We start from the raw sequence: 25,805 nt of genomic DNA, 5'->3' as shown, positions 1-25,805 counted from the left end.
ACCGAGAGAGGAAGATGTAAAATATTGTTGCTAACTTTTTTGGGAACGAGTTTCTGACGAAGCCTGTTTTTTCTTTCTTGCTTTTATGTTTATGAGGAGGTTTGAGCGTTCAGAGTGGTTGGATCATTCACAGCCTTATTATGTGTTGAGCTCGATAAACATATTTAATTTATATTAAATGCAGATTTCCCCCCCCAGAAGTTACTGTTTAGCCGTTCAAGCTAAAGCTCTCCATAGCTGGAGTCCTGTGTTCTGATTTAAAGGTGTACGCCATCATTTTTCAACCTAATGTCCATCTGGTGCATCTGTAGCAGACGGTCGATTACCACAGACGAGAATCTCAACACGCTTCCCCGTTCTTAGAAAATGACAGAAAAACGACGACTCCAAACACGTTTATAATAGAAGTCAATGGGCAGTTGCTTCTACGTGCTACAGATGCAGCAGATTGAGATTATATCAGAAGTATTAACGATAATTTCTATGGTATCGGTTATAAGGCTGTACGCTGTTGTCAAAAAGTGAGCTTTAAAATCCAACATGTACTTCCATTCAAAGGGATGATGCTTACTCATAAGTAATGGCACCCAAATCCAGGCCATGGCACTGTACAGTGAAGTACTTCCACCTCCAACACAGCTCATTAGCTAATTACCAGGCCTTACTGAGCTGCATCAGGTGCGTTAAATAAGGGAAAAGGCCCTAAACTGTGCCGTGGCCCTGTTGGACTGTAGTGTGGAAACCAATATCATCAGCAAAGGGACCGAACTGCTCATCTTCATTACCGTTTTAGGTTTATTTTGTTCGTTTTCAGTAAATAGTAATCCTCGGCCTACTCGATACTGTTACTGTTTGTACTGCAGTTAGCATACGTTGCTAACGAACGAGTGCAAATGAATTCTGTGTTCTGTACGCATCGCCTCTGGTCTGCTGTTCAAAACTTTTCTTTTTTTCTGCATTTTAAAAAAACACAACACATAAAACTTCTTCATTACAGCAAATAAGACTTTGTTTGAATATGTTTGCACATCCACCAACCGGAGTCTCCGCATTCGTTCACACACATTCATTCACTCGACTGTCTGTGTTTCACTTTGCAGTAACATAACACAAGAAACATAATACAAAAAATAATACAAACATATAGGTATAAAATGATACTTCAAATCTGCAACTGCAGATTTCTGCAACTCATAAGGCTGTATTAGCCTTTCATGACAACTGATACAAACCTACACAAATGTTTATAAATGCTTATTCCAACAAGCATTGGTTGTCATAAAAGCTGCTTTTGTTTAATTTCGAGGTCATTTCACCTCAGCAAGTGATTTGTGTCGGAATAAGTCTTATAAATGTCTATATGTTTATGTCAGTTGTCATAAAAAGGCCTGTGTAGGTGTCTTATAGCCTTATGAATGCTGCCCTTCTCAGTGTTGTTCAGTATCTCAGATCATTAATGTTACTTTTAACGTTTAAATGATTTATCCTTAAGTAGAGCAAAATCTTTTTTATACACTAACAAATGTGTAAAAGGTGGTTTATTCAGTTTTTAGCTGTGTTCCGGCGTAAAACTAGAGGTTTGACGGAATTCACAATTTAATATATATTTTTTTTCACATTTCTGTTCGTTGGTGTTCTCTCACTACAATACCCAGCATGCATTTCCCATATACATCATACAACTATTGGGAATCCCTGTAGTGCCAACCAATCCTGACTGCTAGCCTAGCCACTGATAGGGGCTAATAAATATGACCAAGCTAGCGTTAGAGTGACTCTTAGCTCAGTTGACAAACAAAATCATAAAGAATATAGTGATTCTGTCTTTACTCGGCACAAAATGGACGCCAGTGATGCTTTCAGTCAGAGAAAAGGAGCCAGGCTGAGGTTTTACCAGAGAACTTGTAGAGATGAGAATTCCGCTCTGCAATGTCTTCCGGGTTTCTCAAACACTAGATGGCGCTCCAGAGTGAATCCAAATTGAATGGATTGATATGGAGCATTTGAGCAGAATCATAGTTTATAAATGCTGAAACATTTTTGATGTGAAGTAATACAATCATTTCCTGAACTCGGAGCAGCATAAAACACTTTAATACCGCTGTTATCAGCGCTCAGTAGCAGTAATGCCAACCCATCAGCGCTCAGTAGCAGTAATGCTAACCAATCAGCGCTCAGTAGCAGTAATGCTAACCCATCAGCGCTCAGTAGCAGTAATGCTAACCCATCAGCGCTCAGTAGCAGTAATGCTAACCAATCAGCGCTCAGTAGCAGTAATGCTAACCAATCAGCGCTCAGTAGCAGTAATACTAACCAATCAGCACTCAGTAGCAGTAATGCTAACCAACAAAATGGACGCCAGTGATGCTTTCAGTCAGAGAAAAGGAGCCAGGCTGAGGTTTTACCAGAGAACTTGTAGAGATGAGAATTCCGCTCTGCAATGTCTTCCGGGTTTCTCAAACACTAGATGGCGCTCCAGAGTGAATCCAAATTGAATGGATTGATATGGAGCATTTGAGCAGAATCATAGTTTATAAATGCTGAAACATTTTTGATGTAAAGTAATACAATCATTTCCTGAACTCGGAGCAGCATAAAACACTTTAATACCGCTGTTATATTTTAAGAGCTTTTAAACTCGAGTTATAGGAGTTTAAAACGGGGTCTCATGTACGTTCATGATGTCAGTGAGCGCGAACAGCCAATGAGCTGCTCCGCTCGCCAAACACAGTAGCAGCAGTAGTTGCTCAGCAGCAGTAATGCTAACCAGTCAGCGCTCAGTAGCAGTAATGCTAACCAATCAGCACTCAGTAGCAGTAATGCTAACCAATCAGCGCTCAGTAGCAGTAATGCCAACCAATCAGCGCTCAGCAGCAGTAATGCTAACCAATCAGCACTCAGTAGCAGTAATGCTAACCAATCAGCACTCAGTAGCAGTAATGCCAACCCATCAGCGCTCAGTAGCAGTAATGCTAAACAATCAGCCCTCAGTAGCAGTAATGCTAACCAGTCAGCGCTCAGTAGCAGTAATGCTAACCCATCAGCGCTCAGTAGCAGTAATGCTAACCAATCAGCACTCAGTAGCAGTAATGCTAACCAATCAGCGCTCAGTAGCAGTAATGCTAACCAATCAGCACTCAGTAGCAGTAATGCCAACCCATCAGCGCTCAGTAGCAGTAATGCTAACCAATCAGCACTCAGTATCAGTAATGCTAACCAATCAGCGCTCAGTAGCAGTAATGCTAACCAATCAGCGCTCAGTAGCAGTAATGCTAACCAATCAGCGCTCAGTAGCAGTAATGCCAACCCATCAGCGCTCAGTAGCAGTAATGCTAACCAGTCAGCGCTCAGTAGCAGTAATGCTAACCCATCAGCGCTCAGTAGCAGTAATGCTAACCAATCAGCGCTCAGTAGCAGTAATGCTAACCCATCAGCTCTCAGTAGCAGTAATGCTAACCAATCAGCACTCAGTAGCAGTAATGCCAACCCATCAGCGCTCAGTAGCAGTAATGCTAACCAATCAGCACTCAGTATCAGTAATGCTAACCAATCAGCGCTCAGTAGCAGTAATGCTAACCAATCAGCGCTCAGTAGCAGTAATGCCAACCCATCAGCGCTCAGTAGCAGTAATACTAACCAATCAGCACTCAGTAGCAGTAATGCTAACCAATCAGCGCTCAGTAGCAGTAATGCCAACCCATCAGCGCTCAGTAGCAGTAATACTAACCAATCAGCACTCAGTAGCAGTAATGCTAACCAATCAGCACTCAGTAGCAGTAATGCTAACCAATCAGCACTCAGTAGCAGTAATGCTAACCAATCAGCACTCAGTAGCAGTAATGCCCGCCAAAACCTGTTTGCTGTAGAATAAAGGAAACAGGTGAGATTTCTTTGTTTATTTAGTGAAATTCATTCTTCTACTGTCTAAAACTAAAGGACAGTTCTGGTTCAGAGATTAGAAACTATTTAACTTTTCGTTTTTAGCCGTTGAGCCATTCTCTCCCATTCATTGAGGACTCGCTCGCAGGCGCCCTCTGCTGTTCATCAGTCCTGTTTTTGATATAACATATAATTTGTCATGTATCCAAAGATTTGAAAACAGTTACAGCAGTTATACAGCTACTATAAATACAGCTACAATAAGATATTTAGCTATAGCATAGTTTGTATCTCTACAATGATTTACTTATATTCTTGTGTAAAAACTAAAAATGCCATATAAACAGTTTTATTATTATTAACGGACCTTCAAGATACATCATCAGATGGGGATTCACCCAGTCTTTAAACTGGAACATCTCTCTCTAGAGACTAATGTAAGTAATAAAGAGGCATGTTTACAGATGTTAACAGATGTAGTGATGGTGTATGTTTTCATTCTGGCTGGAGCAAAAATAACTCCATAGCGTGAATCTCTCCACTGTTTTACTTACACGTCTGTGTAAGGGGCTAAACCCAAAATAAAAGTGCTAAATAAAGTTTTATTTTTGTTAACAAAGAAAAAATCAATGCGCTCCCAGTAAATCTGCCCCCAAAGTGCTGCTAGTTTCTTTCTAAAGCTCCTCCCACCTTCAAGATACATCATCAGAAGGTGATTCGCCTCCTCTTTAAACCGAAAAACTCGCTCTAGAGACTAGCGTAAGAGATAAAGGGGCATGTTTACAGGTGTTAACTAAAGAGCCCCGCTGGTGACGTCCTGCATAAAAAAAATAATGCGTGGCCACGACTTAGTAATGCGTGGGAATGAGATGATTAAATGGTGGCCACGACGTAGTAAAGCGTGGGAACGAGATCCTAATGTGTGGCCACGACTTACAAGGCCGTGATCTCGGTCTTTACTAAGTTATGGCCTCGCATTATTTTTATTTATACAGGATGTCACCAGCTGGGCTCCGTAGGTTTCATTTAGGCCCGAGTGTCGCTTTAAAAGCCCAAAAACAGCTCTGTTTGTGATGAGCCGTGTACACAGGTGTTGTTACAGCACACGGGCAGGAGGGGCGCTGCAGCGCTGACAGGAAAACCCTGGAAGGGAAGAGAAGAAGCGCCTTGAAGACACAGTCTAGCATGGCAGCCTGTTAGCCAGCCAGCTAATTTAAAGGAGAAAGGGGATTTGGAGGGGCGCGTTAGGGTGCTGGGGTGTTGGTTCGTGGCCGAGTGGGACGTGTGAAGCTCTGAGGATCCTCTGAGAGACTCGCTGCTCATCCGGAGATCAACAAATAAACAACAACAACAACAACAACAGAGGCGGCTGTGATGGAGCCGCGGGGCTGACAGAGCCGAGCCGAAGGTGATTCACCTCTCCTGGTTTTGTCTTTCCGGGGCTTCGCTGTTTCTCCTGTCCTCCTCTCTGCCCTTCTGTTAACATCTCCTGAGTTTGGCTCCCCATTCGCCACCTTCTTGTTCGAATTTCTCCGGTCCACCTTAAATGTTGCAGCAGTTACGTTCCGGAGTCCGAGGCGCGAGAATGTAACTGCTGCTCTGTTTAAGGTGGACCGGGGAAATTCGAACAAGCTGTGTTTCTGCGCTGCTGTACTGATTCAAACTCGTTAATGGGCTCTGATTCTCCGGTATGGTGCCGTGTTTTGTGGTATTGCGGCGATATTCGGTTTTTAGTGCGGTGTTTGTGCATCTGGAGTGTCTGTGTTTCTCCACCCGGCGCCACACACTCAACATCAGCCCGAAAACCCCTCCTGTCCGACTGCGCCTGCGCGCAACTCAGACCCGACTCCTGGGAGAGCCGGTTCGTTTGGACCGGTACTCTTTCGTCAATGAACTGATTCAAAAGTCTCAACTGAATCTGGGTTTAAAGGAGAATTCCACCCATTTTTCTTCTGAATTTCTGTATAATACAGTGTTTGTGATGTGGCTCAGAGTGCTTTGAGGCTCAGATGTCTTTACAGTGGTGGTGACAGGAGCCACGTCCACAACACAAATCAGGACAAAATGCGCTTGGATTTGTATTACAGTGAAACATTTATTGTTACAGGATTATAAATGCAGTAATGTGCATAATGTTTATTGCCGTCAGCAAATGTCGGTCAAATCTAAAGGTCTGACTGATAGAATCCACTGATATTTATATGGTACCCTTTTGTGCATCTGACTCTCTTAATAAGTAGACCATCAGACTCACTGAATCAAATGCCAAAAGAGCAGTGGGCTTAAAATGTCCAAAGGAATCGGTTCAGTGAACTGTTGAATCGTTCAGATTCCCCTTTTGTGTTTTTCTGTAGAGCTTTACAGGAATTTGTATTTATAACAGCATGAATCACTATCTGTGTGTGTATATATATATATATATATATATATATATACACACATAATATGTGTGTGTGTGTGTGTGTGTGTGTGTGTTTTAAATAGAGTATATGCATGAATATATAACATGAACATTTACCACACTGGAACAGCACAACACAGTAAACAAGTAGTTCTGGTTACTTTCACTTTCTCTTATGTAGCGATGAGGTGGAGCCTGTAAAAACTGCCCACATCACTACGCTGATAATGAATTCCCCTTTAGAAAACGAGTCCCATCCCTGAAAGATTATGCAGCAGATGGAGATCGTGCTGATAAACGCTGATTTCCTCTCAGTACTGACTCCCTGAGTCCGTAACGTGTACCGTCTCTCTCGCTGTCTGTGTGCAGGTGCAGGTGCAGGATGGAGGCGGCTCTGAGCCGGCTGAGGGCGCTCAGCGCTGATGAGCTGAGGGAGGAGTTTATGAAGGCCAATCTGAAGTGCGGCCCCATCACGGCCACCACGCGGGCCATCTTCGAGAGGAAGCTCGCTCGAGCGCTGCTGGAGACCGCCGGAATCTCCGGAACAGAAGGCGGCGCTGCCAGCGGTGGGCAACGTGATGTTTTACCATTGTCCTGATAAATTAGGGTTGATTACGTTACCTGTGCCTGCCTGATTTCATTTACTGAGCATGCAGAGCTCTGATTTATGGCTGAGGTGTTTCTGCACGCTGTGATTTGATGATTGCTAACTGTGAGCTGGGAGTTTATAAATGAATTCAGCTTTACTTTTTCATGAAACTTTAGTGTGAAGGCGTCAGAATCTGATATATGATAAGGTGTAAGATGTGTAGTGTGATGATCGTTAACCTAAGTCAGTTTAAAACATGATATTCTTAGTTCTAATGATGAGAAAAGCTGGAAAGAAGCTAAAAAAACTGCTGGTGTTTCAGAAACAGCGTAAATAATGTAAACAGCCCTACAGCAGCTGGCGGCGAGTTACTCGTTTGCTTTTTCTTTTTTCAAAGCTTTTACTTTTTGGCTGGAATTGAGCTTTGAAGCGGACTCTGTTTGGAATACGCCGCTGTTATTTATCTCGCTCTGTATTTTTCGTTGAGTGTTCATGCTCTTGAGGCATTTGCCATGAATTTTATGAGGTATTATCGCCCCCTAGTGTGCAGGCATGTTTTGCATTGTTGTTGCTCTCTTATGTAGAAAGAAAGCTTTTCAAAAACGCTGTTGGTGTCCAATCTGATCTTTTCAAATCCGACCTGAGTTACTTTCATATGTGGTCCTAGATTGGATACATATCTGATTCGTGGTCATGTGACCTTGATGTGACGCTCAGATCGGAATTCATGTGCTTTTTTCCACTGCGCTGCGCCGTCATTCAGCGTTACCATGGCAGCAGCGCCGAACAGAAGTTAAAGCCTGTAAACGGTGGAAAATCAGCTCATATCACCTTTTTCTCCTTCGTCTCGCTCTAATAATGAAGCTGAGAGCTGATCAGAGTTAATGATCTTCTCAGCGAAGCTCATTCTGCTCGTTGGTTTGCGATGATGTATGTGATTCATTCACGTGACTTTACTGGTAGGAGTAGGATGAGCTCATGCGCAAAAATCGGATTTGAGTGATTGAGGCTTGTAATGTGAACATAGCTTAAGTGTCTTTGAGCATCATGATGTCCTGTTGTTGCCATATCACCCACCCTTAGGTGTCGCCACAGAGATGGGTGGAGCCCCAGCGGCCCCTCCCCCGAGCGCGGCGGGCGGTGAGGAGGGAGACGTGGGGTACGATCTGGGTCTGAACCCGCCGGAGGAGGAACCGCTGAGCGATAAAAACAGAGCAGCCTCCGCTCAGCCCGACGCTCAGACTCCCTCCAAAACAGCCCAGACTTCACCGACGTTCTACTTCGGAGTCTGTCCGCTGTGGGAGGACGTGCTGGCCAGGAACGGTGAGACGCTGCGGAGACGAGAGGAATCACTGATTAGACTGAACTGAGAAAAGTACAGTCCGAATCCAGACTGAGTTCAGCTGAGCTAAATATACTGTAGTCGATATGAATATTATAGACGATAATTTATATGAATTATTTTAATTTAACTACTTATTTTAACGTTTTACCTGACCTTATTTAGGGAAACTCTTATCTAAAGCCATTTACAGTAGATGAATAGAAACAGTCGTATGCGAAAGTTTACCTTCTGCATATTTTAAAGTACATTCTCTGTTTGTTTGGTGAATTTAACATGTTCTAGGAAAAAATAAAACGTGTAATAAATAAAAAATAAAATGTGACCTCTGCAAAAACTATGGCACATTTTATATTTCATGTTTTATTTTTTTTCCCGCCATGTTAAACTAAAAAAAACCCACAGTAATTGTGCATTGAAATGCCACATTTAAGTGTGTTCTCTCTAGAGGATGTGTTAACGTATTTTATTTATTTTATTCTATTTTGGTGTTCAGATTTGTCCGTATGACTGAAGGAAGTTGAAGTGTGTGTTGTAAATGAGGCCCAGTGTGGTTCACTCTGTTGGTGAAAGTATCCTGAGCTGCCAGAATAAACTGGGTGCTTTTTTTCTTGTGTTTTCTAAAGAGTCCATCTGTGTTTGTTCTCCTCAGAAAGGGCCCACGTGTACACGGATAAGAAGGAGGCGCTGCAGGCGGTGAAGCTGATGAAAGGCGCTCGCTTTAAGGCCTTTTCAAACCGGGAGGACGCTGAGAAGTTCGCCAAAGGAATCTGTGATTATTACCCTTCACCCAGCAAGAGCGTGCCCTGCGTTTCTCCTGTTAAAGCCGGCCTGGGCTTCTCTAAAGGTAAACCACACCTGCTGTTCACCCCCCGGCTCTCCAACGCAGGGGGTTAATCACAGCTGTGTTTTATCTGGACAGTATGTGTGACTTTTCACCTGTTTAAACTCTGCAGAACATTAGAATTTAAACAAACGAACGAATACAGTCGTCAGAAGGTGCTGCTTTCAGTAAAGTTACAAGATTCATACTAACATGACCATTTCCAACTTCACTATCCCTTAGAATTCAGCAGGCTGTTTTTGTTACTGTGCCTTTCACACTGATATATGTAAATGAGCTTTGCTATGATTGGCTGCCTCATTCGAAAGCGGGCCCAAGCACTGTAACTTTAGCGTGAGTGGACTGGCTAAGCTGCTCTCCGCTGAATAAGCGTATATACAGTGCTGTGCAAGTCTTAAGGCACTTGAGCAGATAATTTCAAAAACTTTTATTTTGTAAAATCAAATTAATCAAATAGAAGCAAATAAACATAAATACAGTAAAAACTCACAAAAGTTTCTATTTTTTCAAAAAGTGGTTTGAAGACCAAAGTTCGGTTCCAGATTCCTGAACGTCTCCATACATTACACCCCATACACCAGCTGAGCTGATTTAACAGTGTGAAATGCTCCTCCTACTTACTGTGTTTGTTATTTGTGTTTATTAGTGTTATTGTTAGTGTTTATCTGAGCAAATATACGCGCGCTGCTTTGACGAATAGCTTTTGGATGTGTTTTTGTGACAGTGAATTCAAAACAGACTGTTTTGCAGCTTGTTGTCTGTATATGGAGTGTGGAGTAGGGACTGAAAGAGTGTCTACATACTTCATAAAACGCTTTTGTTTTTAGGGAGGAACATTTTTGGTTTATGAAATGAGCCTCTTAAATTCCATCAGCAGCAAACCTGATTTAATTTAATAAAGGACTGATTAGATAAACAAGGTACTGGATGGTAACTGAGCTTCCCCGAGGAGCGCTTTCGGAATTGGCTGAACGAAAACTATGACATACATAAAATCACAATCTCTCTCTCTCTCTCTCTCTCTCTCTCTCTCTCTCTCTCCCTCTCTCCCTCTCTCCCTCTCTCTCCCTCTCTCCCTCTCTCTCCCTCTCTCTCTCTCTCTCTCTCTCTCTCTCTCCCCTACACAGAGGGCTCGATGGAGACGGACGGTATTAACCGGGAGAAAGCGAACAGTTTTAAAAGCCCACGGACGCAAGACCTGACGGCCAAACTGCGCAGAGCGGTGGAGAAAGGAGACGAGGCGGCGTTCAGCGAGCTGGTCTGGAGTAACCCCCGCTACCTCATCGGCTCCGGGGACAACCCCACCGTGGTGCAGGTCAGAACGGCACGATTATTATCCAGATCAGTGCGTAACACCTTTGCCCTCCACTAGGGGAGCTGACTAGGCATGTAAAGATCTGAGACTCGGCCCAGTTCATTGTAGGACTGTTTTGGGTTTTCCTCAGCCTGATTTCAGTATTTTTTCATTTTTTTGCTGTTTTATATAGTACACATCAATAAACCCCTGTTAGGAATTCAGAATTCATCATTGGTGTGTAAACAAAATAAGACAAAACAAGAGAAAAGAGGAGCAAAAACACAGCTTGAGACAGGAAATAAACCAGATGTTTCCCCAATAATGCTGTTTTTAAAGCAGCACTATAAGTTTTTTGTTAAAACTAAAAGTGGTAGCGTTACTGAGTCACAAGAAAAAACACACTGAAATATGGTGAGCATGCACTGCAGCGAGTCGCACTGCAAAGCCTGAAATAATCATTTACGAGTCAGAGATGTTGGGTCTCTCTCTGGTAGCCCTATAGTCTATAGCTGTGTTTGAGGGGTTTGAAGAGGGGTTAATGTGCCCTTTAGTGAAACAGTGGATGATGAGAGTGGTGTGTAATCGAGCTGGGGTGAAAGGTGTGATGTGTTAAGGCTATATAGCCCCAGAAGTCCAGGTGAGGTGCTCCTGCCCTCCACACTGTAAACTGGGGTTTGATTCCTCCACCTAGAAAAGCACTGTATGCTCTACCAATACAAGTCCTTGGGCAAGACTCCCAACAGTACCTTCACCTTCCTGTGTAAAATGACCAAACTGAAAGTCACTCTGTGTAATAAAGTCTGCTAAGTGCTATAAGTGTAATAATAATATATGATGATGGTCAAAATTCTGCACATTTTTATATCGACTGTCAATTTAAGCTGTTTATGATACCGTTGTTATTCTTTCTCGTCCTCAAACTATTATTAGCAGCAAACTTTGAACACTTGCTCAGTACACTAGTGTACATTTTACTTACTAGAAGTCTAGCTGATCACTCACTACACCACAGACCAGCGGGCTGGTTAGGAAGCTCACTTTCAGATCTGTTTCTTTATGTAATTTGTTTGCCCCTTTTGTTAGTGTTAGTGTTAGTTTGTTAGTGGTCAGGACCTCCACTGAGCAGATGGTGGATCATTTTTATTCTGGCCTCTTCCAGTGTGACAGTGCCCCCCTGTTTAATATTAACTGATTTACATAATTCCCATATTGAAGAATATAATACTAAGACGAACACAACATTTATTTGACTGTTTCACTTCTCGTTTCGACGTGTTCTTCTGTAGCCATTGCTTTTATTTAATGATGCACACTACAGTGGCTTACGAGCTAACAGTGCCCCCTGCTGGAGATGCTCCAGACTGCTACACGTGCTCTCGCTGACTGAGTTCCATCACTCATCATCCTCGGGTTACTGGTCAGTGTAGAGTGGACAGAATGAAAGGACGTACAGAAGTATGTAGAGAGCAGTTGGACGTGGAGAGAGAGCCGTAGATCATGGGACGTTCTGTAGGCCTGCAGGGTGCTGTGGGGGTCATCCTGATCCTCCTGGTGTACTAAAGCTCCACCTCTGCAGCAGCTCAGGAGGAGAACTATCTATAGCAGCGTGACTGCTGCCTGGCTCTTCTCCTTCTCCTACTTCTTCCTTTTCTTTCTCTGATGAGGCCTTTAGTTTCTGTTTTTTGTGCTTTGTCAGTCAAATTAAATGAAGTTTGAAGATCTCGTGCTCATGTGATGGAGTCAGCTTTTTATGGACCTTTTCTGGGCCATTTTGGTGTCACTGTGATGTCACAGGGGGCATCGCAACTATGGGTGTGGCTCTGATGTGTCAGGGGGTTCGGCATTGGAGCTGTGGGTGTGTGACACTGTGATGTGATGTAATAGGGGGTTTGGCTTTGGAGCTGTGGGTATGACACTGATGTGATGTCGTAGGGGGTTCAGCTTTGGAGCTGTGGGTGTGGCTCTGATGTGATGTCATAGGGGGTTGGCTTTGGAGCTGTGGGTATGACACTGGATGTGATGTCATAGGGGGTTCAGCTTTGGAGCTATGGGTATGACACTGTGATGTGATGTCATAGGGGGTTCAGCTTTGGAGCTATGGGTATGACACTGATGTCATAGGGGGTTCAGCTTTGGAGCTGTGGGTATGACACTGTGATGTCATAGGGGGTTCAGCTTTGGAGCTGTGGGTATGACACTGTGATGTCATAGGGGGTTCAGCTTTGGAGCTGTGGGTATGACACTGTGATGTCATAGGGGGTTCAGCTTTGGAGCTGTGGGTATGACACTGTGATGTCATAGGGGGTTCAGCTTTAGAGCTGTGGGTATGACACTGTGATGTCATGGGGGTTCAGCTTTGGAGCTGTGGGTATGACACTGTGATGTCATAGGGGGTTCAGCTTTGGAGCTGTGGGTATGACACTGTGATGTCATAGGGGGTTCAGCTTTAGAGCTGTGGGTATGACACTGTGATGTCATGGGGGTTCAGCTTTGGAGCTGTGGGTATGACACTGTGATGTGATGTCATAGGGGGTTCAGCTTTGGAGCTGTGGGTATGACACTGTGATGTGATGTCATAGGGGGTTCAGCTTTGGAGCTGTGGGTATGACACTGATGTCATAGGGGGTTCAGCTTTGGAGCTGTGGGTATGACACTGTGATGTCATAGGGGGTTCAGCTTTGGAGCTGTGGGTATGACACTGTGATGTCATAGGGGGTTCAGCTTTGGAGCTGTGGGTATGACACTGTGATGTCATAGGGAGTTCAGCTTTGGAGCTGTGGGTATGACACTGTGATGTCATAGGGGGTTTGGCTTTGGAACTGTGGGTGTGGCTCTGTGTCCTTTTTTGTTTCATTGTGACATCACTGTGTTCTGATTGGTTGAGCCACGGTACACAGTGAGTAAGTAGCCTATGATTTTTAAACTTTTATTAAAAACTCCTGTAAAAACTCAGTAGTTAGGTACTCAAACATAAAACTCGATGAAGCAGCTGCTGAAATATTAAAAGTGAACAGTCACATGGATGAAAATCTCCTTTTAAAGTGGTTTTGTTTTTAGGGCTGTAACGATTCACAGACTTTACAGTTCACTTCGACACATCGGCATCTCACAGTTTTCCAATCCAGTAAAAATAAGGAGTGGCTGAAGATGTACATTAATATGTTGAAGTATTTTTTTAGAACATTCAACATTATGAAAGTCCATTATCTGTAATAAAAGATGTTTTATTCAGTTTTATGCAAAAGTTTGTCCGCCCCTGGTCAAATTCCTTGTTGTTGTTGTTGTTGTTGTTGTTGTTGTTGTTGTTGTTGTTGTTGTTGTTGTTGTTTTCTAAGTGAAAATCATTTAACACGTCCTCTACAGAGATTCTGTGAGTAAATGAACTGTGATTGTGCATTAAAATGTGCAGTAGTGCATCTCTGGAGAGGATGTTTTCACTTATTTTCACTTCGAAAATCAATGAATACATGGAATTTGACCAGGGCGCCCAAACTTTGGCAGAAGACTGTATATATTGTCTTGTACATTGTTGTAGAGATGATTCTGAAAACGGACATTAAGATTTAGATAAGCTTAATGAAAATGACTCTGTTTATATCCGTGTGTTGTAGGAGGGATGTCGGTATAACGTGATGCACGTAGCAGCGAAGGAGAACCAGGTGGGCGTGGCTCAGCTGCTGCTGGACATCCTGGAGAACCCCTGAGTTCATGCGCCTCATGTATCCGGATGACCAGGACAGCATGCTGCACAAACGCATTCAGTACATCACTGACCTTTACCTCAACACGCCGGACAAAGCCGTGAGTCTCTACAACCAGCCGTTTCACACCAAACGACTCTGAATGACTCTGGTTGGTGTGAAATATGTTTGTATTTGTAGTTGTTTATTGGTCAATTGTTAATATTTTTATTTTTTCTGCTTCTGATAGAGTTTTGAGACTCCGCTCCACTTCGCCTGTAAGTTTGGATGTGCGGAGGTGGTCAATGTTCTCTGTTCACATCCGGATATCGACAAAAACTGCAAGAACAAGTACGACCAGAAGCCTGCTGATGTGAGTTACCCACAATGCTTTGTCTGTTTTATAAAGCTGTTAGAGTTATTTTAAGGTGAGCTCGGCCACTTGCTGCTCCTCCCATTACACCAAAAACGTGACAGCAGAACACTAGAGGGCGCCCACGAGCGAGCGAGTCCTGAGTGAATAAGGGGGTAAATGTTGTGCGAGTGTGTGACTGATGGATTATTGACAGAGTGGAGCGGTTTGCGTTTACTGATGTGATGAATGTACATAGGGCATCGTTATAAAGAGTTCAAAAGCACTGAAATATAAGAGCAGTGCTGTTTATCGGTCTGAAAATGATGAACCCTTTACAAATTACAAATCTGTCCAAAATCCATTCATTTTGGACTCTCTCAGGAGCGCCCCCTAGGGTGCCCAACCCGGATGACGTTCTGTAGTGGCCCTTCTCATTAGAAATGTTCTTCCGTCATGTCTTTCTGTCTCGTCTCCAGGTCGTTTGTGAAAGAATGAAGGACAAGAGTAAAATCCAGGAAGTCAAGCAGAAGATCAGCGAGTATTTAGAAGGTAATTAAAGCAGCTGTTCAGTAAAAATGCTTCATTTACCTCTTCAGTTCAGTTATTTTATGTTTCTCAACCTTTCTCTGATTGGTTGCAGACCGGTGTTACGTGCCCCTCCTACGAGCTGCTGATAACTCCTCCCAGCCTGTCATCGGCGCTCCCTGGTCACCTGAGCCAATGGAAAACCGGTCGCCTCGGTTACCCAGAAGCCCCATGGACCCTGTGATGACCGTGAGGGCCTTCGCCGGCCCTTTAAGCCCTTCTAAAGTGAGTTTAACAGGAAATCTGAAACGTCCAAAAACACAAAAGCCGTCAGAAATCTGGAATTATCTGGAATTATCAGTGATCATTTCTCCACTTGTTTCAATGAGCTACGTGTGAGAAATGCTTTCATTATTGCTAGTGAACTCTGCGACTTCTGAGAGGTCTTTGTTTCTTTTTGAGGTTTATTGTTACCTAATCTTGATTTTGTACATTGTTCTGTGTTCTGGTAGGCGGATGAGTTCCGGAGAGCATGGAAGACGCCCCCTAGAGAGCGAGCGGGACAGTTTCACCACATTTTGAAATCCGATCCAGACCGCGGAGCTGAGAGAGTCGGCAGGTAAACACTTAAACATTTATTAGCTCAGAAAAATCACTAATATTGGAATTAATACAGATCATAATACAGTAAGTTAATACAATAAGTAGTGATTTTCCGTCTGTCTTTGTTTTTATTTATTTTTTTTTATTTATTTATTTTTTTTAATTTTCTGTTTTCCAGTCCTCTCAGTGTTATTTGTAGTTATCTTCCAATACCTGATTTAAAAATCAGGTACCTGATACCTGATTGTGTTAAATCAGTTGTGCTGGTGATGAAATTTATTAAATATTTGTTTTTTAAATCTACTTTAATGATGTTTGGTGTTTTTACAGGTGAACACTCTCCATGCTCTGCTGAGATAAATGGTGTAAAACGCTGTGATTTTACAGGTCCTGTATAGTGGCCGTCTCATTGGCCCACAGCTCCTGTATCTTATATAAGTCTTAACCGAGTTCTGGTGGTGGTTCTTGTTCCAGAGACCTGGCGCGGGAGCTCGGTCACCCCTGGGCGGAGTACTGGGACTTCCTGGACAGTTTTGTGGACCTGGCGTCGGCCGACGGTCTCCGGAGGTTGGAAGAGTATTTGAGCAAGAAAGACTTCAGTGAGCGCGCTCACGAGGAGGCCGGCGAGAACGAGACCAGCAACAAGTTCCGAACTCCATCTCCAGGTAACGAGACAAACCGGTTACAGTGTCATTAAGGACGAGTACAATTTTGTTCCCAGCAATATATGATTTGTTTCTGGTTTTTGTTTTTGTTCCTCGAACCGGACCAGCATGACTGGATTATTACAGCTGTGTGAGATTCTAGTTTTTCACCAGTATTAATATTTGATTTATGATGAATACTATACTGTATGTATTATACATGTATAATACTATATATTATGATAATAACTGAAGCTGTGTTGTTGTTATTATAGCTCTTATTTGAAAATATTTCAAACAGAACATGGTTCAGCACTGATGGACTTGGGCCCAGTCCCATTTCTTATTTTTACCCCTACCCTTGTTTTCGAGTGTTGCCCCTTGGAACTGAGTTACAGGGTAGTGGTTGAAATCTTCCCTCTGAAATGGGACCCTCAAATAAAAAAAGCATCACTTCATTAACAGCTACTAGCGCTGCTCTGTAGGCGACCCTGCCAGTCTGCAGTGACAGCAGAGGAGGGTAAAGTTCAGCTCCTCACTGCTGGGCTTTAGTTACATTTAGGGCATCATATGACTTCAAAGAGGGGGGCAATTATTTATTATCACCCACCCCTAATTCTTCAGTGATATGAAGCTGAAGTCAGATATTCACCAGCTTCTTGTTCGAATTTTCTCGTTCCACCTTAAATGATGCAGCAGTTCTGACTCTTGAGGCACCAGAATGTGACTCCAGCACTATTTAAGGTGGAACAGGAAATTAAGTTAGCTAGCTGCTGAGACGTCAGCACTACTAGCGAATTTTTTTATGCTTGTTATGAAGAAAAGGACCATAAGACACTGAAACGACGTTAAACTAAGATAATACAGTAATTATCATAATTTTACATTTGTGGATGTCTTTGGTCTCTTGTTCAGCCATCTTGCCAGTTTTTCTTTTTTCTCGTATCACTCCGTTTGGAGTCTCTGAAAAAACCTCTGTTTGGAAGGTCATGTAGCCCCAACACTTCACCCTACCCCTCTATCTCAACATGAATCGGGACACCCTACCCCTAGACGTGAACGGCTGAGTGGTAGGGGTGAGGGGTGAAATGGGATTTGACCTTAATCTCTTTCTCAGCCAATCTGCAGACATTAACACACATTGGTGTTAATATAGAAAGAAAATAGATTTTTTTTCTCATTGGTGAAACAGTCATGCTAATGAGGAACACGTTAGCGATGCTAAAAGACGTCCAACTCTTATTTACTGTATTATGGTCATTTGTTGACTGTATAAATACTGGAAAAGTAGTTCATGTTGTTTCCTGTGTTTACTGAGGTATGAAATATGTCCAGCTCTAGTTTGAGTTCAGAGACCTTTTCTTCGTGTAGAACTCTGTACTAATCTTGCTGATCGTCTCTCAGGCTGTAATGTGGCTCTTTTTCCTGATATTACTGTGGTTCATAACCGACATGCTGAGTCAATCATTGTTTAAGAAAAACACTAACTGTGCGTTTCTTTATCAGGTCACTGTGTTCAGGTCCACTTTTATGGTGTTCAGACAGTAACGAAGTCAGATATGACTGTTTCTGATCTTTTGAAGTTTAAATAGGACAAACTCACAGCAGGCCAGGTCTCTGATTTCTGCCGTGTGACTTCTTTCACTGTTACATTGTTGACAGTTTGACTCCTGCGTTACGCAGACGTTCATTTCGGCAGATCTTTATGAATGTTCTTGCTGCTTAAATCGAAAGTTAACCGTCCTACAAATCCCTTTAGGACACCCGTTCACAGCAGGCCAGGTCTCTGATTTCTGTGACTTCTTTCACTGTTTGTTGACAGTTTGACTCCTGCGTTACGCAGACGTTCATTTCGGCAGATCTTTATGAATTATGACACCCGTTCACATTTTACTGTCTGCTTGCGTGAACTGTTGCTTCACTGTGGGCTAAAGTTAGCTGCTACACTTCTCTCGCTATCTGGCTACTGGGCTGCTAGCAGGTCAAACATATCTTGCTAGCAGAGCTGGGCGATATGGCAAAGTGTAATATCTCGATACTTTAGCAAGTTTATTACGATACTCGATCTGTCACAATTTTTATTTTATCTGATGTCTAATAAGTTTTAAAAAATACTGTCAAATACTATGAATCCAGTTATGTGTGTTCAACATTTCACACACTGAGCTGCACTAAATGCAGTTTAATATGATAAATAATGCTCTGGTTCTGATTAACTGTGCAGATGGGAAGAGTTTAAGTACTGACAATATCCACAATATTGCAAACTGTGACACATTGTGATGTTACAGTGATAACAGTAAATACTGTCATATTGCCCAGCTGTACTTGTGAACTATAACCAGTTTTATTTAAAATAAATCCATTATTTTATGTTTATTTTACATCTGAAATCTAGCTGGGTATAATTAGCTACCTAGAATTCAACTGACTGAAGAAAACATGCATGATATTATGTATGATTTTGCAAGCTGGTTAGCTGGTAAACGTATCTTGTGAGCTAATGTGGCTACATGGTCGCTCATTTTTCTAGCCAAAATACCTGCATGGTCATTTGGCTGTTATAGTCACTTTCAGTAAGATATTCAATGACTGAAGCCGTTTTATCATTCTGTAGTTGGTGTTACGTCTATATTATACAACAGGTAGTTCTGGCCGCGCAAGCTGATTGGTTGAGAAACGTTCTACCGAAATAATGGCGAAATAACAGCACAGTTTGTTCACAAACACCAAATCACTCCGCACAGACGGCTTTGCCAGCTGTAGGAGACGCTGAAGCCATTTGAATGTTTTTACTTCTTACTTTGCCACAAACAGAAAATGGATACTTTTAAGATCACATTTGACCGACAGCCGATTTGGTCAGACTCTGAAGATGAGACGACACTAAATTCCCAAACTGTCATCACCACTGAGCAGCTTTTCAGTCAGCAGCTGTGACAGAAGAACAGCTAAACAATCTGGAATCAGCCAGAAATGAACCCAACACCATTCGCCAAACTAAATGGGCTGTAAGATGCTTTACAGACTGGCTGGAACAAAACAACATTAATACTGATCTGGAAAAAATTGAGCTAAACTTAGCTGAACTGATATTGCGGCAGTTTTATGGCTCAGTCTGTACTTCAAAAGGCGAGGCTTACAGCAGACTGAGCAGCGAGAGAGCGGAGTTCGTTACTCTGACGTAGCAACAAGCTGCTCGTTAAGGAACTCTAATTTGGTGAAGGAACTGCGAACATTAAAACATATTAAACGCCGCGTTCACGGCCCAGTTTATTAATTTATTACTTTATTTATTTAACTGTTGTATTAAAGCAGTAGAACACTCGAGGAGTGTGTTATCGCCAATAACATCACGGCTGTGATGACCTACGGCGACCAAATCACAGCCGCGATGTTATTTCATGATAACACACTCCCGCTCGCGTTTTGTTGCTTAATTAGAAACTGCAGGTCTATGCAGATTTTCTCTATGACAAAAATAAATGACGTTGTCATAAAAGCACCACAGTTGTGCTGTGTGATAAACTAAAATGTCCCAGTCGGAGTATCAGTGATCTACAGTGTTTATTTACTTCACGTAGCTACCGCACAGTGATGTGACTTCGTTTTAAGGTTTTGGGCTAAATTACTTTTAGGGATCGACTTGTTCTGTCTGTCCGTGTAAGAAGATGTTGTGTGTGAAATTTTTTCAGGCAAACCGAAGAAGTTCAGCAACTCCGTCTCGGTGGGGGCGTTCCTGGACGAGGGCGCCGATATCTCGCTGGAGGAGATAAAGAACCGTCAGAACGCGGCGCTGACCAGCTGTTCCAAAGAAGGCCAGCGAGGGGCAGCAGGGGGGCTGGAGTTCCACATCTTGCCCGTTTCCCACGGCTCCGCCCTCATCGAGCACGAGCTGCTGCTGTCCGACAAAACGCTGAACGGCCAGGTAGGAGGGGACCGGACTCAGAACGGCGGAGATGAGACCAAGCGGAGCTCCGCCTCCTGCCTGCTGTCGCCCATCTCGAACCTGATGGTGGAGTTTGAGCGCATGTCTCTGCGGGACGAGGACGCGGACGGTAGCCCGAGGGAGCGCAGGAGGAGCGGGGGGAGGCGGCCGCGGGACGTCCCAGACATCAGCCGGCTCAGCCTGGACGACGGCGCGGTGTTTATAGGAGGAGAGCAGGGCGGGGCGGAGGGGGCGGAGCTGTCCAGCGGGAGCTCGGAGGAGTATTTTCTAGCGGAGGAGGAACTGGAGGGCAGGAGGACTAAAGTGGGGGAGCGGTCGGTTTGCGCCCGCTCCAGGTCGTGGGATCACTGTAGCTCCGCCTCCTCTGGCTCCTACAAATCACTCGACCGCTCAAACGAGCTCATCATGACCACACCCCCTCGAACCAGGAAAGCGCTGTTCATCGAAGGGTGAGTCTACCAGCAGGGGGCGGCAGCCTTTAATCAGTGGTTCCCAACAAAGTAGAACTGCACAGTATCTGTTTCTCGCTTATCAATCAGCCAGGAAACGTTTGGTGTCTGACGTTTGCTTCTTTAGTTCCAGCACTGGAGCTACAAGGCTAATATAGCTAACAAGTGATAGAAGCTTTTATACATATTTAACAGAAAATTACACAACAGGTAAATCTACTCTCAGCTGTCTGAGTGTTCAGTGTTCAGTGAGTCACTCTTTACCTTTATTCCAGCTTCCATTCTTTTCAGGAGACTCACTTTCAGCTCCTCAAAGAATCTGCAGACACACCTCCAAAGTTCAGTCTTAGAAACTGGTTGATTATTTTCTGAAGTAATCAAACACATTCAGTGGTGTTGAGGTCTGGACTCTGGGGTGGTCAGTCTATTGTTCAGCTTCTTTGTTTGATGTGTCCGTCTCCTTTTCTCAGTGAGGTTCTTCTTGAACAGCTACACATCCTTTCAGACCCACAGCGCTGAGTCGTCTTCTCACAGTGGAAGGATGGACAGAAACACCTGTGGATGTTTTCAGATCTGAAGCAGCTTGATTTTCTCCTCTCTCTCAGAGATGAAAGCTTTAAGTGCTGTTTATCTGATGGGGGCAGGTTTGGTGTCGACCAGGTCTTCCAGGTGGTTGTTAGGAGACACATTTTCTCTGGAGCTTTTCTCCAGTTTTGGAAGCTCCTTTTTTTGTCCTTTGGCTTTTTTCTTTCATTATGCAAGTAGATTATTTTATATTTTATCTCCCGAAAAATTAAGAACTTCCATTACTTGTTGGCTACATTAGCCACGTAACTCCAGTCTAAAACTACAGAAGAAAACATCAGACACCAAACATGTCCTGGCTGGTGGAAATGTCTGGTAAATGTTTTGGGTCCAGCATCTGCATTCAGCTAAAAAGGTTTCAGGTAGAAGGAGGGACTGAGCTTATTGGCCCCGCCCCCGTTACGGGGGGTTGATCCAAGAAATTACAGCCAGGTCATGAGAATTCTGTTAGACAGTCAGTGATTGTGAGCTGAGATGTAGGTGTCGTGCTCCACGTTGAGAACCTTCTTGTCCGTGTCCACCTGCAGAGATTCTCCCACCAAACTGGACCGAGAAGTGCTGTCTGCGGTGGGAGGTGTTGAGATCGACCCACTGAAGTTTCCCAGCGTTCACAAGTGGAAGAGCACAATTCAGTCCTACTCCTGTGCAGAGAGGCAAAGGTTTGTACACCTACACTGTTCTTTTTAAATGAAACAGTAGAAGCCATATCGCCCCCTACACTTCCTGTAGTGTATTACAGTCTGTCAGAGTGACTGTGTGGTCCATGTAAAGTCCTCTGTCAGAGAAAATTACTGGAGTTTCCTTTATTCACTTCATGTGTCTTTCAGTTGGCCGACTCCAGCCGTGCTGAGGAGCTCCAGACTGCAGAATTTGACGCCCGGCTCTCCAGTCAGCAGCCTGGTTTCTCCAGCGGGACGCTACAGCCCGGCCAGATACGCGTATTCCCCGGACTACTCCAGCCCTGGACGCTACAGTCCCGCCCACGCCAGCTACAGCCCAACCCACGGCAACTACAGTCCTGCCAGCTACATCCAGCGCATTCGCCTCAAGCACTTCGGTGACTCGCCTATTTAACGAATGCCTCCCGTTCTCCAGCAGCACCCTGCCCAGCCGAAAGCGATCAGGACGTCCAGCTTCGTCCCTCCAGCCGTAGAACAGGAATCCTAGCATCGAATCTCAGAGCGACAACTTCTGTTTCAGAAAATCACGACTTACCGAACTCGGTACGGAGCTTTGGAGGCATAAACTACCCGTGGTACTTTAGTGTGGGGTACGCCGCGTTATGAATGGTAGTGTATATTTTTAAACAGGTGTCTTTTCTTATGTATGTATGTGTGCGTGTGTACGTTTGCGTGTGAATTTTGTCCATAATTATTTATGGGTAAAACAAAAATACGAGTCAGAAAATTCCAAATTCACCATTTCGTATTAACATTAGTGACCCTGGCCCAGCAAAAAAAACCTGCTCCTCTCTGAGGCATACAATGAATTTATTAGTTACAGTTTCGTTTCTCAGTCTAAGTAGCACAAAATCTTCTGGTTAAAAAAGTTAAGTCTGGGGAAACTGCCTTAATTTTCTGCAGAGACTAGCGTCCTCTTCTCCTTTGCACCTCTGTGCCCCCTACTGGAAGCACTGGTGCTCTATTCACAGTGAATTCTACTCAGATCTGTAAGATTTTGGGGGGGAATAACCTTAATTATGGGTTATAAAGTATGTGTTGATAATAAATATGTATTTGTAAGTGTGCGTATGTTTTGCACTCTTGAAAATCCCCATTTGTTATGTAGGCGTGGTTCTGCCAGAGCACGTCTATATGCAACCACGAATGACCCACTTTGGAACAGATACAACGTAAAGTCCTGTTTTTAACTCTTTTCTTTCATTGATGGTGCAAACTGCCTGGAACATGTTAGACATTTCAAGCGATAGTTTGGCGAAAAATTAGCTCAAATTTAACCAGCCCATCCCAAATGTCGTCAACAAAAACCTACATTGGTGTCAGAAGTTGGCTTCTTTAATTTCAGCACTGGAGCTACAAGGCTAATATAGTTAACAAGTAAGGAAGCTTATGCCCCACTAATTAGCATCTTGCCCAGATCCTCACGATAAATTGTCCATGTTTATTGATGACAGTGTCAGAAGCCACATCAAGTCTATTAGAGGGTATTTAACTCTACACGGCCGTTTGTATGATGCTAATTGGTGTACATAAGCTTTCATTACTTGTCATCTAAATTAGCTCTTGAGGTTACAGGGAGAAATTTTGAAAATCTGATTTTTCGCCAAACTGTCTCCAGTCATGTCTCGCAATAAAAGCACATCGGTCGGAAAACATTCTCAGCGGTTCTTGAGACTTTTTTGTGCACACACCACTCACAGTGTAGTCCTGACCTTTGACCTTTTAGCTCCATGCTTCGTCGAGCTTCTTTAGTGCCTTTCGGTGTATCCGGGAAGAGCCGCAGACAGCTGCATACAAACCGAGCGGATCTCGAGCTTTTGTTTCTCGAGAAATGAGAACGGTACAGTACAGTAACTCTGAGATGTACAGCGCTTTAAAGCGATAGTTTGGCAAAAGTGTCATATGTACACCATTTTCGCCTCCCTGACCCCAAATGTCGTCCATCAGCCGAGACGACTGCTGTTTGACATGGTTCAAAGCAAATGTGTGGTGAATTAGGCTAATTGGTGGGCTATAAGCTTTCATTATGTGTTAGCTACATTAGCCTTGTAGCTCCAGTGCTCAGACTAAAGAAGCAAACTTCAAACATTTCTTGGCTGGTGGACGTCTTTTGGAGTAAATTCCATTTTTCCTGAACTGTCGCTTTAATGCCCTCTGACTTTAAGAATGGAGGCTTTCCTCAGCAGTGCCATCACTACAGCGGAGTCGAGCTGCAGTCGCCATGATGGTCAGTTTTTTTTTGTTTTGTTTTGTTTGTCAGTGCCGGCCCTAATGCATGCGATTCTAGTCCTATTTTATTACGTGTCAAAGGAGAAAGTATTTGATGTACTACTGAGGAACAAAAATAAAGTGCACATTATCTTGTAACCCGTTTCCACTCTTCTTATTCTGAATCAGCTGAAAGGTTCATGATGTTAGAGCATCAACTCAGTGTTCCAGGTGTTATTGCTGTTTTGCTAAATGTTCAGTTTACATTACACAGCTGACCTGCTGATGTAGCCTGAGGCAAATGGCCACTGTTGTTTTTACTCTAATGTGGATGTGTCAGCATGATTACCACTCTGTAATGACTTCTGGGTTTCTCAAACACTAGAGGGCGCTCCTGAGTGAGTCCAAGATGAATGGGTTAATATGGAGCACTTGAGCAAAATCAGTTTATAAATGCTTAAACATTTTTAATTTTAAAGTAATACATTCAGTTCCTGAACACAGAACAGCATAAAACAGTTTAACAGCGCTGTTACGTTTGAGAGCTTTTTGAACTAGAAGTTTAAAATTGTGCCTTATGTACGTTCATGTCAGTGAGCACAAACAGCCAATGAGCTGCTCTGCTCACCAGTCAGCACTCAGTAGCAGTAATGCCAACCAATCAGCGCTCAGTAGCAGTAATGCCAACCAATCAGCACTCAGTAGCAGTAATGCCAACCAATCAGCGCTCAGTAGCAGTAATGCTAACCAATCAGCGCTCAGTAGCAGTAATGCTAACCAATCAGCGCTCAGTAGCAGTAATGCTAGCATCCTGTGCCTAAAACCTGTTGGCTGTAGAAAAAGGAAATATATCGGTAAGATTTCTTTGTTTAGTGAAATCCATCCTTCTACTTTCTAAAATTAAAGGAAAGTTCTGGCTGAGTGATTAGAAACTATGTAACTTTTCAATTTTAGCAGTTTAAGTTTGATTTCATTGAGGACTCGCTCATGGGCGCCCTGTGGCATTTTGCAGTCCTGTTGTTGATATAAAGGGGGAAATAGGAAGAGGCCAGACTCCTCATACACCGGCTTTGGTGTAGGTTATGACATTAACTTTAATGTTAGCTAGCCTCCGGCAAAGCCACAGCCAGACGTGTTCAGCCAACCCAAGAGAGTCCAAGAGAGCAATGCTATCAAATGTTTATCAGTAAAAGCCCCAGTAGACTGACCCTTCACACAAAGTAAATAATATTTAAAATAATAGTGTACTGTAAATGTAGGTATTGTGATATAAACTGAGTCTACAGTTTCTCAATAGGCTGAATGAATAACCGACTCTGAATGTAGGTATTGTGATATAAACTGATTCTGTTCTAGTTTCTCATTAGGCTGAATGAATAACTGGCTCTAAATGTAGGTATTGTGATATAAACTGAGTCTGTTCTACAGTTTCTCATTAGGCTGAATGAATAACCGACTCTAAATGTAGGTATTGTGATATAAACTGAGTCTGTTCTACAGTTTCTCATTAGGCTGAATGAATAACTGACTCTAAATGTAGGTATTGTGATATAAACTGAGTCTGTTCTACAGTTTCTCATTAGGTTGAATGAATAACTGACTCTAAATGTAGGTATTGTGGTATAAACTGAGTCTGTTTTACAGTTTCTCATTAGGCTGAATGAATAACTGACTCTAAATGTAGGTATTGTGATATAAACTGAGTCTGTTCTACAGTTTCTCATTAGGCTGAATGAATGAATGTAGGTCTGTATGAAATGAAGGGGAAAATGAAA

The 25,805-nt window shown here is 43.3% G+C and overlaps 1 protein-coding gene across 1 annotated transcript; it reads left to right on the top strand.

Moving 5' to 3' along the window:
• The first annotated feature begins 5,030 nt into the window (after positions 1-5,030).
• Positions 5,031-24,189, top strand: ankle2 (ankyrin repeat and LEM domain containing 2). The gene is given in 15 exon segments (XM_036598831.1): positions 5,031-5,287; positions 6,650-6,846; positions 7,953-8,192; positions 8,864-9,058; positions 10,183-10,370; positions 13,964-14,047; positions 14,049-14,153; positions 14,283-14,405; positions 14,864-14,936; positions 15,028-15,197; positions 15,425-15,531; positions 15,990-16,180; positions 19,855-20,557; positions 21,670-21,801; positions 21,970-24,189. Coding segments are annotated over 14 exon segments (2,742 nt in total). The 5' UTR covers positions 5,031-5,287; positions 6,650-6,662; the 3' UTR covers positions 22,217-24,189.
• Positions 24,190-25,805: the final 1,616 nt, after the last annotated feature.

Source organism: Colossoma macropomum, unplaced genomic scaffold (genome assembly GCF_904425465.1).
Source record: "Colossoma macropomum unplaced genomic scaffold, Colossoma_macropomum, whole genome shotgun sequence".
Classification (NCBI taxonomy): Eukaryota; Metazoa; Chordata; class Actinopteri; order Characiformes; family Serrasalmidae; genus Colossoma; species Colossoma macropomum.
Note: the sequence above shows the minus strand (reverse complement) of the source record. Positions and strands in the feature narration are given on the sequence as shown.